This window comes from Aedes albopictus, chromosome 3, assembly GCF_035046485.1.
Source record: "Aedes albopictus strain Foshan chromosome 3, AalbF5, whole genome shotgun sequence".
NCBI lineage: Eukaryota > Metazoa > Arthropoda > Insecta > Diptera > Culicidae > Aedes > Aedes albopictus.
Genome location: NC_085138.1, coordinates 258,778,882 through 258,799,366, shown reverse-complemented (window position 1 = coordinate 258,799,366; position 20,485 = coordinate 258,778,882). Strand labels below are relative to the sequence as shown.

Here is a 20,485-nt window from a genome sequence, read left to right as displayed (position 1 = left end):
TGTGGGCTTTCTGCCATGGAGGGGGCAGCGCAGTACCTTGACTCCATCATTTATGTACTTTGCGTTCTCGAAGTTGAACATCAGCAAAGTCGGGCTCCAGAGGCACGTTTTCCCCTATTTGGGAAATTTGTGCCAAGGACCTCAAACAGGCCTTATTGGAACTTTGTAAGCCGATGATGGAGGCCAAGCAGGGCCATGATAAACTCATGGTAACTGCGGCAACAAAAGAGTTAGAAAGGCTGAAAGTTCTGAAGTCTTCCCAGACTGAGGCCATCGCATTCGTTGGTGGCCCGAAGAGTACACCAGCCGCCAGGTGATGAACTACCAGGCTGCGTTTGCAAGGCCAGGTATAAACTCCAATGGTGGAATTCAATAAAGCCAGAAGTACGTCGGCCCCGACCAGGTGTCCCGAAAAACTGGGAAGGGTGGGTCTGAAATAACCGGCTCATTCCGGGTTGTAGGGAGCAGGGGGCTTAGCATGGGGTTACGATCATTTGTAGGTCTTAGGTTAGGGTTAGGTTAGGGCGGTCAGGGAAATGACACCCTATAAGACAGGAAGAAACAGAAGATAAAAAAGAGGAACAGAAGCACAGGGACACCAAGAAAAGGTGGGAGGGACAGTGCCAGCCCTTGTTTCAAGACATATGAGTCTAAGTACTCGGATGTCTTGAAGGTGATGTGGAGCGACGCCATGCATTTGGATCTAGGAGCCAACGTCCGTAGTACTAGACGTGCTCATACAGGCAAAATGATTCTCGACCTCATGCTCGACAAATCCTGCAAGGGCGCTGTCTACCAGCATCTGGAGAAAGGAGTGCTCGGTGAGGGTGTTGAGGTGACGGCTCTCACCGCTGATGTGACTCTAAAAATCAAAAACCTGCACGAGATCACGACCGTGGAAGAGCTCGTCACTGCTCTGTAGTAACAGTGAGAGATGCAGGTGAGCACCGCAGTCGTTTGGCTATGCTACCCATAATCGCATAGTTGACGTAAGCGCCACTGTAGTCTTCAACACACTTTTGAAATTTTAACAATGATTTATGAAAAGTTTTTTGATTTTTTTTTCACGTTGATATCTAGCTAGTGATTAGATCTTGTGCTCTATTGAATAAAACTAGTCACAATTATGCACATTTGGTAGATATTAGCTTGTGAGTGCTGTCATTGTCAATGATGGTTACGTCAACTATGCGATTATGGGCAGTATGGAAAGGCCCGGCAGGGACACAGGTGTCTTTGGATCAGCTACCAGTGGCAGATGCCAACAAGTCCGTTTAAGTAGGGAAGCCCAAGGTGGTCTGGTCGGTATGCCAACTGACCCTACGCGAGCTACCGGAGGCTTGCTTCAGGTACCTGGAACCAGGACACAAGTCATGAGGCTGCAAAAACCCTGACAGGAGCAGGTTTTATAGGCAATGTAGAGGAAAAGGCCATAAGGCACAAGCCTGTACCATCCCTCCAAGTGCTAGATATGTTCCACTAACCACGAACAATACCCGGGTAGAGGTAAAATACTGACGATCGAAACATGATATTGGTTTGATTGATATAAGAGATAAAAGATCTGAAAATAATATCTGAAAAATGTTCATGGAACTCTGAACAATATCAAAATTTGATATTTCAAGATCATACGAATAGCTCGCTGCTATTGGTTAGATCTTAAAAAATCTAAATATGATTTGATGATGATGTTCCAGGAGTAAATTTTTGATTTTATTTTTAGATCTTTTATCTCTTATGTCAATCAAACCCATATCACTTTTTGCTCTCCATGTCAAAATATGCTATTATTGAGCTCTTTTGCTCTACTCGGGTAAGCACCCAACGGGAGGACCAAGGTTTCAGGAGAGCTACAGCTGACAAGACACAGTGCAGGTAACGTAGCTGAACTTGAACCATTGAGAGGTTACCAAGTGCCAGGGAATGAGATGCAGCGAGCATGTAGGGGAGACTGAGAAGACTTGATCCCTGGGGAGACTTGTTCCCCCCATATTTACTCGGAATCAAAAACATTTTTCTTCTAGCATACTTTTTCCAAAACTAAATACTCCTGGATAAATGACTATGTTTTGGCTACTAGTGATTTCGATTATATGTACATTGCATTATTTTTTAACGGCTGATGGTTTGTTTTCAGTCCTTCAGAAATCTTTTAGGCGATTCCAAAAAATCTCAATAACTTTGTGAAAATTAAACCAAATTGTGTCAAAATTTCACAGCACATAGTTTAAATAAAATACATTCAATTTTATTTATCCAAATAAGGCTATTGTTAACATATTTTAATAAATTCAGCTTAGTATACACAACAGTGACATGGGGAGACTTGATCCCTCGAGGATTACACACACAGTATACATGTGAAAAATAAAATTCTATTCGGAAGCCTCTTTTTATTTGGAATTCTAGTCTAATCAACGATAAAATGAGTCAGATAATTATAACTTTAGTACAAACTAAGAAAAGGGGGATCAAGTCTCCCCATTTTGAAAATACGGCATATCCTTAAAAATTTAAGGAAATCTTACAACTTCAAACACTACATATTCATCGAAAATACAAGAAAACTCGAAAAGAAAATGAATAGGAAGACTCTGGAATTATTTTCCCTTTAAATAAAACATATGCTCAAAGGGGGATCAAGTGTCACCCATTTTTGAAAAATACATGATACTTAAGACATGCCTCCATAAAAACACAGTTTTGAAAACTTCAACAACAATTTAAAGGCCTTCTGTTGTATATTAGCTTGCAATAGATGTTTACCTGTCATTTTGTACGGAAATCGGATCTAATTTTGTGTTTTTTTCTTGAAGTTTCAGGTCAATTAAGAAAAAGGGATCAAGTCTCCCCAGTCTCCCCTACTGAAGAGGAGCGAAACGAGCAATGGGTGGTGTTTGCCGCTGCCAAGGTCACGCTGAAATCCGCAATAAGGGAAAACAACACGGCCAGATTTAAGGGTCTCTGTCAGAGTACCCAGTCAGTGATGCCTACTAAGGGTATGCGGTATACCGAATGATTTCGCCAACACTTCGAAACGAAATTCCGCGGAATTCCACGGAATTCAACTTGGCGAAATTTATGATTTTGAATTTCGTTTCGTTTCGCCGAATTCTAAAAATTTCGTCTCCAAAAACTTGATTTTGACGAAATTAAACGGAATTCCGCGGAATGTCCAAAATAATTCGAAAATAAATACATAATGCATGGTTGAGATCATGCTAATCTCAAGTTTCTTAAAGGTGTTCAAAACATCTCGAATAGCGAGAGACAAATCACTCCCATGCTGAAAGTCTCTATAATAAAAACAAAAAAAAAATCTCGAATTTACTTCTTATCTTGGCCAGATGCAACGTAGCAGAACTCTCATCGTCCCACCACACTCAACTCAACTGAGAAGGAGTGTACTAATTTATAGTGTCAGCGTATGAAACAGCCTTCCTCTAGAGACCAAGACGAAGCCCACCTTTAACGACTTCAAAAAATCTCTATAAATCTAAGATGCTTGCTAACTAAATGTGCAATTTTTAGGATCTCAGTTAATTGATTAAGTTCTAGTTTTAAAGTTAAGCTTTTAAATATCCTTCACTTAAGTAGAAACTCTATGGTTCTTTCCTTGTCCTTAAGGTGAATATAGAACGAAGCCACAGCTTGAATTTTCAAAAGCATAAATCTGAAGAACCAAACATCGCACTGAGCTGAAAGGTTGATCGATTGATCAGCCGCTGGTGATGACCAATCGATTAACTATTCAGCTCGATGCGTTGAATAGTTTGCGTAGGCAACTCGATGATAAAAAACTGTTTAATGTTTGAGGGAAACGGTCTTCAACCTTGACATTTTGGTTGGCTTTGAATGGTTAATTGAATGAACACACTAATAGTTTTTCGCGTTTTAAAGTCTAAATTATAGTTACACTGGGAACAAATTCAGAGTTCCAGTCCGAGCATGATTAACAAGATTAAGTGCAATTTAATCGAGTTCTTTAAAACTTAGAAAGAACAGCCTATGTTTAAAAGAAGGAAAAATCTTCGATGCAAAATTTTTTTAAACTCTGTTGAGGGCTGTAACCTTCATAATGAGTAAAACATTTAATCTAGAAATAGCAGCAGTAGACTACCGCCGTTAAACAGAACAGTTACTTATAATGAGTGGAATAGTTAAACTAGAAAGAACAGCCTATTTTCAAAAGAAGGAAAAATCTCTGATGAAAAAATTAATTGCTGTAATGCTCATAGTCAGTAGAACACTAAAATTAGGGAGAACAGCCTATGTTTAGAAGAAGAAAAAATCTCCGATGAATGATTTAAAAGTTGTAATGCTTATAGTGAGTATAACTGTTAGAATAGAAGAAAGCCTATGTACAGAAGCGTGACGTACTAAATGGATGCCCCCTAATGAGTAAAATAGTTAAACTAGAAAGAAGAGCCTATTTTCAAAAGAATGACAAATCCCCGATGATAAATTTAATAACTGAAATGCTATATTTGTTCTTAACCACTTATGCTGACAGCTTTTCGCTGTTTTCTTTTTTGTATCCTGCTCATGGTAGAATTGATAAGCACGATGATGTTGATGCTTTTAGGTTAGGTATAATAGCCTTTTTGATTTGTATTACATTCATTTGCAAGTAGTATATTTATGTTGACAATGTTATTATGAATTCGGTTGGGAATCAAAAAACTTTTTTTTTGAGAAAAATATGTTTGCTTATTTTGGATTGTTTACAACATACATCGGAAGTGACGTATATGATAGTGCATCATTGAACGCACACAGCGCTCTACACCCGGTACTGAAAAAAGGTGTCGCTAGTCGAAAAGTGTCGCTAGTTAAAACGTCGCTATTCGGTTTGGTGCTGGCGCCATAATACTGTATTGAATATCTTTATCCTGTCGATAGCTTTGGCTGTGCCCGTTCACCATAACTCTTTGTTTCTAACTAAAAATAAGCTTTTTCGAGATGCTGTCTTATAAACCTTTTCTACTTCGCCTCCTAAATTGATTTCTCCCAGAGTTCCCCAATGATGTCAACTTTTCTCATGTTTATTTCGTTTTGTGCAATATAAAACGTGACAACCTATCCGGCCCAACGACCCTTTCGGCCTAACGACTTTTCGGCCTAACGACCCTTTCGGCCTAACGGCATTCGGCCTAACGGCTTTCGGCCTAACGGCCTGCTCCCGTATTTTGACGAAAAAATGCTGTACGGACAATTGTTTGATACACTGACTGTATGTCGCGAACAATTGTGAAAAATATAAATATCACTGTGGCAAACGAAGCTAGGGGATCAGTCTTTATGGAAATGCAATTCGCGCCACTGCAAACACACTGTATCAATTCGCACAAAAATGGTGTTACTGCAAAATTCCGCGGAACTTTTTCGAAAATCTCGTTTCGTTTCGAAAAATACCGAGTGAATTCGGATTTCGTATCGATCTCACGAAACATTTTTGCATTTCGTTTCGTTTCGTACCGCATCGTATCAGAAAATTTAAATTTCGTTTCGTTTCGTTTCGCCTTGAAAAAATCCCATACCGCATACCCTCAATGCCTACAGTATCGTGATGGCAAAGTCTAGAGGTGTAACTGTGGAATCACTGAGAAGTTTTTCTCCCGCCATGATCCTAGACAGTGTCTTCCTTTTGTAGAAGCGATGGGAACTGGGGATGACAATGAGGAGAGGATCACCAATGAGGAACTTGCGGGGATTGCAAAATCCCTTAGCTTAGGTAAGGCCCCAGGTCCGGACGGAGCTCGATAATTTCGCAGGGTTCCATGTGTTCCTTGCCCAGCTAGTCATTAGCTAGTTCAGGCCTGTTCATAAACTACGTGGACTCTTAGGGAGCATGTTTCCTTGACATGAGCATAAGTTGTTGTAATAACTAACAGGATACCGTTTTGAAATAAATTACAATTACAATTACGATTATAATATATGGCAGAATGAACTAGAATGCTACTTACAATTTTATTATGCAATGCTGTGAGTTCCCGCTCGGTGACTCTTCGGTTAGCAGCCTCACGGCGGCGCTGACGATACTGGCTGTACTTGTAGGCGATGATGGCGCCTGGCATGGCCAGTGCCTCCAGAGGTGATTTGCGACCAAATGGCATTCTGTGTTATGCTGCTGTTTATCACTTATTTCACTCAGATGAGCTCACTTTTTTTCTCTTCCACAAACAAAATTCAATGACTATACTGATGGACACAATAAACTTTAACGACTCAGTGCTTCGCCTCCATTGGCAACACTATTCCCGTGAAATTTATCGCTTGAACACATATATTCTAGCTCCGTGGATTGCTCTTCTGTAGCGATGCTACCGATTATATTGAAAACTGAATTGCACTGGAACCCCGCACCACTGCTACTTTTAGCCAAACAGACCGATAAAACATGCAGGAAGATCAACACTTTAACTGACACTTTGGGCGATTACTTTTGCGATACTTTTTTTTATTCCCGACTAATACTGAATGTAGAATGGAAGCTCGTTGCACTGCGCCAGATGGTGCTTCCACATCAATTCAATGATGGAGATAATTGATTTTTGCGGTACTTTCAGTATAATTAATCAATGGACATTTTATTGATTGGAAAATGGACATTTGATGCCACTGGCTAGTGCCTCTATAGATGATTCCTATGGAATCGATTTGAAAACGATGCCTTGGTTTATCTGAAAAGGAAGAAAAGTACAAATAAGTAAGCAAAATTTTAAATAGCTTGGATTTTGGATATGGTTAGTTTTTGCTGAAAAGACCAACGCGCTATTTTCATCGTTCTGACCCCAGAAATAAAAACCCGATTTAATCCACCTATGGTGAACAGAACCCTTCTTACACTTATTAAAATTATTGTTGTATTATTTGTATTTAACATATTTATTTTGTGTAATTGACCAAAAGTTCTAGAAAATATTGTGGATTTGGCATCTAGTGGATTGGTTTCCAAAATAGCATCATGGACCATGGACTAAACTACCAGAAATGCCAGACACCTCCTAGAATCTTGTATGGAATGTTTAAAAAATAGCTTGCAAATTCTGGAATATTGTATCTTTTGTTAACTGCCAAAAGATCTTGAATCGATTAACAAATGGGTAAGAAAATCAGCGAGATACACTTTGTCTAATATCTCTTAATCAGTCGATTAAATTAGCTCCGAAGTACTTGGTATTCATCGTTATGGTGTAGAAAGGATAAAAATGATATATCTACTAAGTTAATAAGTTTTGGCATTAGCTAGTTATTTTGGCTGTCCGGTTCTTGCATTTTTCCCACAATATAGAAATTCAAAGCTTTCATTTAACATATTGTTAGTTTTCATAGAGTTCCTGTGTATTTGTAATTTGTTATTTATAATTTTGTTGAAAACAATAACCTGCTGGTATACAGTTTGTATGAGGTCAGCATTATTTATTGAAAAATAATTTCCGACAGACTGGTCAAAAACTTATGCAAGATAACAAGTGAATATAATAATAAAAAAAAAGAATTTATTTGAATACTCTTCGTAAAATATCTCATTAATCAAATGTCGATTCGAAATAAAATTTCAGGGCCTTTTACAAGGATATTGTAGCTTTCATTTGGTGCTTATAGAACCCAAATCGGTTGACAGATGGCTGAGATATTTATTATGGTACCCTTGGTCAAAAATCTCTCAAAAAGTTAACCTGTATTACTCCCAAGTACTATTTGAAATATATCTCGGTAACCAAATGTCCAACCCTAATGAAATTGTATAGGGTTCTACTAGAATGTTGTTCTTTTCATTTGGTGCCAGGAGAACCGAAATCGGTTGACAGACGACTAAGATATTTATTATGATACACTTGGTCAAACATCTCAAAAGATTTAGTTGTATAAATCCTAAGTACTCTTCGAAAGATATATCTGTAACCAAATGTCCAATCGAAATAAAATTTCTGGGCGATCTACTAGGATGCTGTAGCTTTCATTTGGTGCCAAGAGAACCCAAATCGATTGACAAACGGCCGAAATATTTATTATGATACAATTGGTCAAAAATCTTAAAAAGTTTAGATGTATGACTCATAAGTACTCTTCGAGAGATATCTCGGTAACCAAACGTCCAATCGAAAAAAAATTCAATAGCGTTCTACTAGGATGTAGTAGCTTTCATTTGCTTCCAAGAGAACTCAAATCGGTTGAGAGACGGCTGAGAAACGTGCGTGACTTTTTTTTGTAACGCACATACACACACACACACATACACACATACACACATACACACACACACACACACACATACAGACATTTGCTCAGTTCGTCGAGCTGAGTTGATTCGTAAATGTGACTCGGCCCTGCGGGCCTCGGATCGAAAGTCGGTTTTCCAAGCGGTATTTATACCCTTCTTATGGGTGTAAGAAGGGTAAAAAAAAGTCTCTATATCTACATAGGTTTTGTTTCCCAGGGCTAAAAATCTCGTTAATACAGATAAAAAAAAAATACTGTTTTCATGTATATATTATTGACGAACCAAGAAATGATTCAGCTTTTTTGATGTTTATTCATGTATGTAATCGAATAAAAATCATTTTCGACGCGAATAAATCTTTTTTTAGATCATGCTGAGCTTTCCACACAGACGTTAAAGCCATCAACCAACAAGTTTGACACACGAAAACAATAGAGCACTAAAGCTGTAGGTACTGTGACACATCCATATCGATATCGATAGTTCTGTTCCAACCCCGTTGAAGATGATGGAGCATTGAAACTGAATAAAATTCCCAGAACCACCCTCCACTTGATAGCAACATAAAGGAGAAGAACAACATCGACCGCGTCGTCGTCGCTGAGCTTTCAATCGACATAAGCCTCATACAAAGACACAGTAGAATCCCCATAGTTATAGTTAGCTTGTTACCTAGCTAGATATAGTAGGTACCTTGTTGTAGATCGAAAAGGGCATACGAGCAGAAGCCGTAGTCTTTGAATTCGCCCGTCTACTTACGATACGAAACGATGACGACGACGGCGGCGACAAGTGATGCTCATCGAAGCAAATCAAATCTTCTGTTGGCTGGCTCCTAGGGCATAATAAAAAAAAAAAGGAATCGTGGGCTGTTGGGTGTGTGTATAGTTTTCCCTTTATTTTACTAGTTAAAGGAAAACATAAGCGTGCGCAGACTAACAGCAGTCAAGCTTTGCACCGACTACTTGTAGCTACGTATGCCAACTGGGGAATCCTACTTTACTGGACACTGTCTTGGATTTGACACTTTTGAACGCGTTTCTTATATCCAGAGAAACTACAGCCAGTGTTGACCTCTATTTCTGAAAGCCGAACGGTGCGCCTCAATTGTCTGTTGAGGATGATCTTCTCGAGCACCTTCCCCGCCGCACCGTGTCGACCAAGCATGTTGGTCTATATGCCGATGGGTCTCCGGGTGGTTTCCCCGCCTTTGGCAATAGAACCAGGCTCTGCCTCTTCCAAATTTCTGGGAAAACTCCCTCGTACAGGCATTTCTGCATAACATACCTGAACACATCGGGATTCATATTCTACTTTTAAGGCCAGATTCGGAACTCCATCCGGACTACGCTAAGAAACTTTGCTATCCCCGCAAGTTCCACATCGGTGACCCTCTCCTCATTGCCAGCCCAAATCTTCGGCTGGCCTACGAAAGGAGGCCAAGGACTAGGATCATGACGCAGAAAAAGCCCCTCGATGATCCCCTCCAACATCTCTGGAGATTGCTCTGTAGCAACCTCTCGTCTTGGCCATCACGATCCTGTAGGCATCACCCCACGGATTCGCATTGGCACTCTGACAGAGACCCTCGAAGCAGCCCTTTTTGCTTGCCCTTATCTCGGCCTTCAGCGCGGCTATTGCGGCGACGAACACCGCCCGCCATTCGTTCCGGTCTTCCTCAGATCGTGCTTGTTGCATCCGCCACCTAGTCCGCAGGCAGGCGCGGCGCAGGTCCGCAATCGCTTGAGTCCCCCAGTAAGCGTAACGTCAATTATCGACACCGCACCGTTCCGTCTAAACTCTAAAGGTACTCTTGGTACCAACATTAGCCAGGTCGGCATCTAGCATGGCCACTGTCTCTAGCAGGATCTGACCACGCTGGTTCATGAATCGGCTTCCCCATTCCACGGCCCAGCCAATAAAGTCACCCGCTATTACCACCGGCCTTCGCCCTGTTATCACGGTCGTCATACAGTCCAGCATCTGCGTGAACTGCTCGATCAGTCACCGCGGAAGCGCATGACAGCGACAGAAGAAGATCAGGTTTACTTTGGAGACCAGGAAGCTCTCATAGGTAGTAGACACCAACTCTTGGACAGAGTATTTACCCGTCGTCCATACCGCCGCCATTTTTCTAGACCCATCCGCGACCTAATTGCAGTTGCCGGCGGGTCCGCTAAGATGGCGATATCCGTCCCCCACTCAGAAACCACCTGACAAAGCAGTTGCTGCTGATCCGCCTCACAGCGATTTAGGTTCAGCTGCGTTACCTGCACTGTGATTTGTTCTCTGCGGCTTTCTTGAAGGACGGGCACCATGGACCACCCGTTGGGTACTTGTTGTTCACGGATTTCCCGGAACAAATCAGACAAATGGGAGGATTCGTGCAGCCTTGTGTCTTATGGCCTTCTGCGACGCATTGCCTGCACAGCTTGCTCCTGTCAGGGCCTTTGCAATCCCATGACTTGTATCCTGGTTCCAGACACCTGAAGCAAACCTCCGGTGGCTCGTGGAACGTGGAACGTTAGATGACATACGCACCAGAGCTTATCTTAATACTTCCTACTTTAACAGACTTTTCGACGTCCACCACAGGTAGTTGAACCAAAGCTACCTGTGTCCCTACCGGCCCCTTCCGTAGCCTAACGGCTGAAGCGGCCACCTGCACCTCGAACTGTTGCCACAGTGCCGTGACGAGCTCTTCCACTTTGGTGACCTTGTCTAGGTTTTTCACCTTCAGATCGGCCTCATGTGTGAGAGCTCTCACCTTTACCCCTTCGCCAAGGCACTCTTCCGCCAAACGCTTGAGCTCCAGGATCATCTCGCCCGCACGAGTGCGTCTGAAACTGCGCACTTCGTCTCCCAGATCCACGAGCTTGGCGTCGCTTCGCATCGCCTCCAAGACGTCGAGTTCTTCGACTGTTCAGTCTTGATGACGAGCGCGTCGCCTTTCTCGCGATTGGCACATACTCGTTTTCGCCTTAGTTTGACGTCCCAGGTTTGCTCGACCTGCGGCTTTATCTTCGTCTCCTTCCACTCGACCTTTTTCCAAGGGAGGTCCGTCCTTGGTTCACCTAACTCTGTGGCTGCTGAGAGCCTATCAACGGTCGCAAATACTTGTTCCCATCCTTGCGGGACAGGCCAGCCTTTTCAGGCCCACCCTTCCCAGCTTTACATTGGTGCCGACCTTCTGGATTAGTATCCTTCTGGCCTTGCGGGACAGCTCCTCACCTGACGGCTGCCTCACCAGCTTCTGCAAGTGCTTATCACGAACAGTTACATCCACCACACCTTCTGGACTACCTGTGAAAGCGAAGGCCTTCGTCTGGATAGACTGCGTAAACTTTACACTCACCGGTTCCACCGGTGCTGCAGTCTTAACGAGTCTTACGTGATCCTGCTTGGTATCTTCCATTGACTTACGAAGTCGCACCAAGGTCGTTTAGATTGAATTTCGTGGACGCAAAGTCGATGATCTTTCCAAGCTACTGCTCAGCCACCTTGATTGCGGGCAGTCCTTCTCTTTTTTGGTTGATGGCCCTCAACAACCACGCTCCGTCCAGTATCTCCACCGGCTGGCTTGCCGGGGAGTGGACCGGAGTTCCCACGCCTACCTTAACCTGGGAGCGGTCGCGTCGTGTACTGAGTACACGCTCCATGAAAAATGCACGCTTGTGGTACACAGCGTGAGCGCGGCGTCGCTGGAGGTAGTCAAAGACGCAACTGCTCGAGGGTTAACGGGACCCCGCTTCTCCTTAACGGAGACCTCACCAACACACTTCTTGCGAAGGGGTTAGCCTCGCCACTACCACTACTTGTTGCTTGTTTTTGATTTTTAGTTGATTTCATTTTTAAATCCCTCGAGTTGCACGAGAAAAGAGGTCCACCATGCCATAGCCCTGCATTAATGCGGTAAGGGACGAAATACTGTGGAGTGCGCCCCCACAGGTTCCGTTAATGTCCTTCGATCACTCACGATCACTCGGAACGGTCGCTTGATACCTTGAATTGGGGTTAGCAGTCCTATTCTAGTATTCTAATATTTTCGCAAGCGGGGAGGTTCGTCAGGCCCCGCGACTATAATCCCTGCTGTCCCAAACAGTGGTTGAGGTTCAGCTGTATATGATATGCACTATTACCGGATGTTAAGATTGTCATCTGTGACGCCAACGCGCAGGTCGGAAGAGAGGACTTTTTCCGTCCAATCATCGGTACGGAGAGCCTTCACTCCGTCACTAATGACAACGGCCTGAGATTAGTCAGCTTTGCTGCCGCCAATTAGTAGCACCATTAGTAGCATCTACTTTGCGCGCAAGGATATCCGGAGACACCCAAACGGCGATACTTGCAACCAAATCGACCATGTGCTGGTAGATGGCTGACATTTCTCGGACGTAATTGATGTTAGAACTTTTCGAGGTCCCAACATCGACTCAGATCACTATCTCGTAGTTAGTAAGATTCGAGCTCGGCGTTCGATGCGTTTCAACATCTAGCGGCTTTCAGCAGACGGTACGGTAGCTGACTATCACCAGAAGCTGGACGAGCGGATAAGTGAGATCAACGAGAGCGATAATTTCAACAATCTGTGGGAGTCTATCCACGGAGCGATGAGTACAGAAGCGCGGGAGGTACTGCTCAAAGACGACCTAGAAACGGGTGGTTCGACGAGGAGTGCCAGAGGGTAACGGAAGAGAAGAATATTGCCAGAAGCCGCATGTTGGTGTCGGGGACCCGGCAGAGTAGGGAGCGATACAGGGAAGCAAGAGTAGCTGAAAAACGAATCCACCGCAAAAAGAAAAACCCGATTTAATCCACCTATGGTGAACAGAACCCTTCTTACACTTATTAAAATTATTGTTGTATTATTTGTATTTAACATATTTGTTTTGTGTAATTTACCAAAAGTTCTAGAAAATATTGTGGATTTGGCATCTAGTGGATTGTTTTCCAAAAAAGCATCATGGACCATGGACTAAACTACCAGAAATGCCAGACACTTCCTAGAGTCTTGTATGGAATGTTTAAAAAATAGCTTACATATTCTGGAATTTTGTATCTTTTATTAACTGCCAAAAGATCTTGAATCGATTAACAAATGGGTAAGAAAATCAGCGAGATACAATATATCTTAATCAGTCAATTAACTTAGCTCCGAAGTACTTGGTATTCATGGTTATGGTGTAAAAACGACAAAAATGATATATCTACTAAGTCAGTTTTGGCATTAGCTAGTTATTTTGGCTGTCTGGTTCTTCAAAGCTTTCATTTAACATATTGTTAGTTTCCATAAAATTCCTGTGTATTTGTAATTTGTTATTTATAATTTTGTTGAAAACAATAACCTGCTAGTATACACTTTGTATGAGGTCAGCATCATTTATTTAAAAATAGACTGGTCAAAAACAAATGCAAGATAACAAGTGAATATAATAAAAAAAAAAGAATTTATTGAAATACTCTTCGTAAGATATCTCAGTAATCAAATGTCGAATCGAAATAAAATTGCAGGACCTTATACAAGCATATTGTAGCTTTCATTTGGGGCTTAGAGAACCCAAAACGGTTGACAGACGGCTGAGATATTTATTATGGTACCCTTGGCCAAAAATCTCTCAAAGAGTTAACTTGTATTACTCCCAAGTACTCTTTGAAAGATATCTCGGTAACCAAATGTCCAATCCTAATGAAATTGTATAGGGCTCTACTAGAATGTTGTAGCTTTTATTTGGTGCCAGGATAACCGAAATCTGTTGACAGACGGCTAAGATATTTATTATGATACTTTTGGTCAAAAATCTCAAAAGGTTTAGTTGTATAAATCCGAAGTACTCTTCGAAAGATATCTCTGTAACCAAATGTCCAATCGAAATAACATTTCTGGGCGATCTACTAGGGTGATGTAGCTTTCATTTGGTGCCAAGAGAACCCAAATCGATTGACAAACGGTCGAAATATTTATTATGATACACTTGGTCAAAAATCTTAAAAAGTTTAGAAGTATGACTCATAAGTACTCTTCGAGAGATATCTCGGTAACCAAACGTCCAATCGAAAAAAAATTCAATAGCGTTCTACTAGGATGTAGTAGCTTTCATTTGCTTCCAAGAGAACTCAAATCGGTTGAGAGACGGCTGAGAAACGTGCGTGACTTTTTTTTGTAACGCACATACACACACACATACACACATACACACACACACATACAGACATTTGCTCAGTTCGTCGAGCTGAGTTCATTGGTATATGAGACTCGGCCCTCCGGGCCTCGGATCGAAAGTCGGTTTTTCGAGCGATTTTTATACCCTTCTTATGGGTGTAAGAAGGGTAAAAAAGGCTTTTCCTACATACTTTCCGTGATATTTTTGCTACTGTTTATTAAGCTCAAATATTAAAAAGAGATAGTAGCTTTTATGTATTTGATGCAGTTGCATTTTCATGTAGAGCTAACTTGAGAAACCAAATTTGATCATAAATAAAAAAGGCTTTTCTTACATACATTCCGTGATATTTTTGCTACTGTTTATTAAGCTCAAATATTACAAAGAGATAGTAGCTTTTATGTATTTGATGCACTTGCATTTTCATGTAGAGCTAACTTGGGAAACCAGATTTGGTCATAAAAAAAAGGCTTTTCCTACATACTTTCCGTGATATTTTTGCTACTGTTTATTAAGCTCAAATATTAAAAAGAGATAGTAGCTTTTATGTATTTGATGCAATTGCATTTTCATGTAGAGCTAACTTGGGAAACCAGATTTGGTCATAAAAAAGGCTTTTCCTACATACTTTCCGTGATATTTTTGCTACTGTTTATTAAGCTCAAATATTACAAAGAGATAGTAGCTTTTATGTATTTGATGCAATTGCATTTTCATGCAGAGCTCCTTGAGAAACCAAATTTGATCATAAAAAAAAGGCTTTTCCTACATACATTCAATGATTTTTTTGCTTTTGTTTATTAAGCTCAAATATTACAAAGAGATAGTAGCTTTTATGTATTTGATGCAATTGCATTTTCATGTAGAGCTAACTTGAGAAACCAGATTTGGTCATAAAAAAAAGGCTTTTCCTACATACTTTCCGTGATATTTTTACTACTGTTTATTAAGCTCAAATATTACAAAGAGATAGTAGCTTTTATGTATTTGATGCAATTGCATTTTCATGCAGAGCTCCTTGAGAAACCAAATTTGATCATAAAAACCCGATTTAATCCACCTATGGTGAACAGAACCCTTCTTACACTTATTAAAATTATTGTTGTATTATTTGTATTTAACATATTTATTTTGTGTAATTGACCAAAAGTTCTAGAAAATATTGTGGATTTGGCATCTAGTGGATTGGTTTCCAAAATAGCATCATGGACCATGGACTAAACTACCAGAAATGCCAGACACCTCCTAGAATCTTGTATGGAATGTTTAAAAAATAGCTTGCAAATTCTGGAATATTGTATCTTTTGTTAACTGCCAAAAGATCTTGAATCGATTAACAAATGGGTAAGAAAATCAGCGAGATACACTTTGTCTAATATCTCTTAATCAGTCGATTAAATTAGCTCCGAAGTACTTGGTATTCATCGTTATGGTGTAGAAAGGATAAAAATGATATATCTACTAAGTTAATAAGTTTTGGCATTAGCTAGTTATTTTGGCTGTCCGGTTCTTGCATTTTTCCCACAATATAGAAATTCAAAGCTTTCATTTAACATATTGTTAGTTTTCATAGAGTTCCTGTGTATTTGTAATTTGTTATTTATAATTTTGTTGAAAACAATAACCTGCTGGTATACAGTTTGTATGAGGTCAGCATTATTTATTGAAAAATAATTTCCGACAGACTGGTCAAAAACTTATGCAAGATAACAAGTGAATATAATAATAAAAAAAAAGAATTTATTTGAATACTCTTCGTAAAATATCTCATTAATCAAATGTCGATTCGAAATAAAATTTCAGGGCCTTTTACAAGGATATTGTAGCTTTCATTTGGTGCTTATAGAACCCAAATCGGTTGACAGATGGCTGAGATATTTATTATGGTACCCTTGGTCAAAAATCTCTCAAAAAGTTAACCTGTATTACTCCCAAGTACTATTTGAAATATATCTCGGTAACCAAATGTCCAACCCTAATGAAATTGTATAGGGTTCTACTAGAATGTTGTTCTTTTCATTTGGTGCCAGGAGAACCGAAATCGGTTGACAGACGACTAAGATATTTATTATGATACACTTGGTCAAACATCTCAAAAGATTTAGTTGTATAAATCCTAAGTACTCTTCGAAAGATATATCTGTAACCAAATGTCCAATCGAAATAAAATTTCTGGGCGATCTACTAGGATGCTGTAGCTTTCATTTGGTGCCAAGAGAACCCAAATCGATTGACAAACGGCCGAAATATTTATTATGATACAATTGGTCAAAAATCTTAAAAAGTTTAGATGTATGACTCATAAGTACTCTTCGAGAGATATCTCGGTAACCAAACGTCCAATCGAAAAAAAATTCAATAGCGTTCTACTAGGATGTAGTAGCTTTCATTTGCTTCCAAGAGAACTCAAATCGGTTGAGAGACGGCTGAGAAACGTGCGTGACTTTTTTTTGTAACGCACATACACACACACACACATACACACATACACACATACACACACACACACACACATACAGACATTTGCTCAGTTCGTCGAGCTGAGTTGATTCGTAAATGTGACTCGGCCCTGCGGGCCTCGGATCGAAAGTCGGTTTTCCAAGCGGTATTTATACCCTTCTTATGGGTGTAAGAAGGGTAAAAAGGCTTTTCCTACATACATTCCGTGATATTTTTGCTACTGTTTATTAAGCTCAAATATTACAAAGAGATAGTAGCTTTTATGTATTTGATGCAATTGCATTTTCATGCAGAGCTCCTTGAGAAACCAGATTTGGTCATAAAAAAGGCTTTTCCTACATACATTCCGTGATATTTTTGCTACTGTTTATTAAGCTCAAATATTACAAATAGATAGTAGCTTTTATGTATTTGATGCACTTGCATTTTCACGTAGAGCTAACTTGGGAAACCAGATTTGGTCATAAAAAAGGCTTTTCCTACATACATTCCGTGATATTTTTACTACTGTTTATTAAGCTAAAATATTAAAAAGAGATAGTAGCTTTTATGTATTTGATGCAATTGCATTTTCATGCAGAGCTCCTTGAGAAACCAGATTTGGTCATAAAAAAGGCTTTTCCTACATACTTTCCGTGATATTTTTGCTACTGTTTATTAAGCTCAAATATTACAAAGAGATAGTAGCTTTTATGTATTTGATGCAATTGCATTTTCATGTATAACTAACTTGTGTAACCAAATATGATCACTAGAAAAGGCGAGACCCCACGGTTGGGCTCGAAAGGGGCCCCCTCTGGGCCATCCTTCCCCTAGTAGTAAGTACTGAAAAGGTCCCCTCCGGACCTTTTCTCAACTTGACAAGTGTAGAATTAGCTTCATGTTAAAATACACATTAATAAAAACAAAAAAAAAAAAAAAAAAAATATGATCATAAAAAATCTGTTGACAAACGGCTGAGAAATGTATTATGATACATTTTATCAAAAATCTCTCAAAAGCGTAAATTTCATTACTCCTTAGTACTCGTGGAAAGATATCTCAGAAACAAAATGTCCAAACGGCATGAAATTTAATAGCATACTACTTGGATGCTGTAGCTTTCATTTGATGCTGAGAGAACTCAAATCGATTGACACACGGCTGATTCATTTATTATGAAGCATTTTGTCAAAGACCTCTTATAAAGTTAAGTTGTATTACTCCAAAGTACTCCCCGAAAGATATCTCGGTTACAAAATGTCCAATCGGAATGAAATTCAAAAGCGTTCTTCTAGGGTGCAGTAGCTTTCGTTTCGAGCCTTAAGAACCCGATTCGGTTGATAGACGGCTGAGAAATTTATAGTGATACACTTTGTCAAAAATATCTAAAATAATTAAGTTGTACTACTCCCTAGCACTCTTTGAAAGATATCTCGGTAACCGAACGTCCAATCAAAAAAAATTCAATAGCGTTCTACTAGGATGTAGTAGCTTTCGTTTGGGGCCTTAAGAACCTAAATCGGTTGATAGACGACTGAGAAATTTATGGTGATACACTTTGTCAAAAATATCTAAAATAATTAAGTTGTACTACTCCCTAGCACTCTTTGAAATTTATCGCGGTAACCACCCGGATAAAAACTAACCATAGGGTGTATGGTGAAAACCATTCCTGCACCATACAGTGTATCAGCTACAATAAAGTGTATTGTAATGAAATGGTTCGCTATACTATACATTTACATTGGATTTTTATGTAACAATATATTATACTGTTTTTCTTACGTTTGAACCATTCACTTTTCCGCAACACTATTTTTCCGTGAATTTTTAATTATTTCTGGTGTTCGATTTGAATAGATCGTATGTTTACTGTGATTCCTATGCAGATTGAATAGGTCGAACATCAGATTTATTCAGTTTAAGATTTTTTCCGAGCTTTGTTTTGTTGATGTTTGTGACTTTTTTGATGCAAAGGAAAGGAAAGAAAAAAAAAGTGAATAAGTTCAAACATCAGTTTAACCTTTTGGAATCGATTTTTTTCGCCGCTGTTGACGCAACCTCGCTGGTGTCGAACACGTTTGTTAATGCTCGGTTTCATCGCCGGGGTCATATATGACCCCTCCGGCTCCAAAGGGTTAATGCCAATAACATGTTTAAATCAGTGGTAAACCAGATGTCCTAAGAACTGCAGGTCCAAGCAGGGGTCCAAGAGATATGGCGGGCTCGAGGGCGGGCTAGGTGTGTAGAGTGCGATGAGAGAAATACGAATGCAATGTAGGCCAACCCGGAAAGATGCAGGTCAGATTACCGTAAATCAGTAGATGAGTTCAACACTTCAACACTATTCTTTCTGTATTTGCATTTAGGGGAGTTTTCTCCTCTTCTCTCATGTGAACTTGCCTTCGACCACAATCGAATCAAATGCGGTTGACAAACTTTATCTTTGACGTAGAGCCATCTTTAACATATGGACTGGACTGAACACTGAAATGACTTTTAATATAGGTTCGTCTGCGGGTTCGCTTTTTAACCTAACTTATATTTGAATCGAACTTGACAGTTATCTCATGAGTTGTTATGTATTTCAAACTTTAGTCAAACTGGTGCCTCAATATTGCAATAACGGTTAAGCACGCTGTAATGATACTTATGTACCTCGTCACCCACTTCATGCAACTACATTAGTGGTCTAATAACACTTAGCGCGCTCGGCATAGTTCCATCATGTCGCTCAAAGTGTTGCCACAAATAATGCTTAGTTTGCGAAACCCGGTTATCTGGCTGGTGGGGAATGGGAGCCTAAGCATCAACTGTTAGAGCAATCAGAGACTACTCAGACTTAGACGTGGGCGATCCTATGAAGGTTTATACAAAACGCTCTGGGAATTCCCAAAGCGCATTCTAATAAATCTAATAAGCCTAAGATGCCATTAACAGGAGGAAAATGGCAAGATAATTTAACAATATATGGTTTATGTAATGTAAAACAATTCAACATAACAAAAGAGAACCATTCCAAAACCATTTGATTAAATGTATAACCAGTAGTGAAATTACAATTAAAAACAATTTATTTACGGTACATTTTATTGTTTGAAACCATTCATGTACCATACAATGTACGGTATATTTAAACCCACGTATCAGTATTTTGAACAATCCATTAACAATAAAATGTATGGTTTTGCAAAAAAATATATATGGAGAAAAATATTTTATTATATTGTTACGATACTTAACAACCTGTATAATATATTGTAAAAATCTTATTTACAATTCACGGTATGGTATCCAACATTACATCTTATTGTTTTTGTATTTTTATTTTTACAGTGGTGTCTATTGTAAAAATATGGTTCTAAATAGTACTGTTACAATATAACGTTCGGTTTTTCTACTGTATTTTTTATTCGGGCGAACGTCCAATCAAAAAAAAATTCAATAGTGTTCTACTAGGATGTAGTAGCTTTCGTTTGGGGCCTTAAGAACCCAAATCGGTTGATAGACGGCTGAGAAATTTATGGTGATACACTTTGTCAAAAATATCTAAAATAATTAAGTTGTACTACTCCCTAGCACTCTTTGAAAGATATCTCGGTAACCGAACGTCCAATCAAAATAAAATTCAATAGCGTTCTACTAGGAT

The 20,485-nt window shown here is 39.7% G+C and overlaps 1 protein-coding gene across 1 annotated transcript in view; it reads right to left on the bottom strand.

Moving 5' to 3' along the window:
- The window catches only part of LOC109422214 (uncharacterized), a 317,823-nt gene that overhangs the window by 239,595 nt on the left and 57,743 nt on the right, over positions 1–20,485 (bottom strand). Inside the window, exon 2 of the mRNA XM_062860435.1 lies at positions 5,973–6,689. Within this exon, the coding sequence (XP_062716419.1) occupies positions 5,973–6,122 (150 nt within the window). The 5' untranslated portion in view covers positions 6,123–6,689. The remainder of the gene's footprint in view (positions 1–5,972; positions 6,690–20,485) is intronic.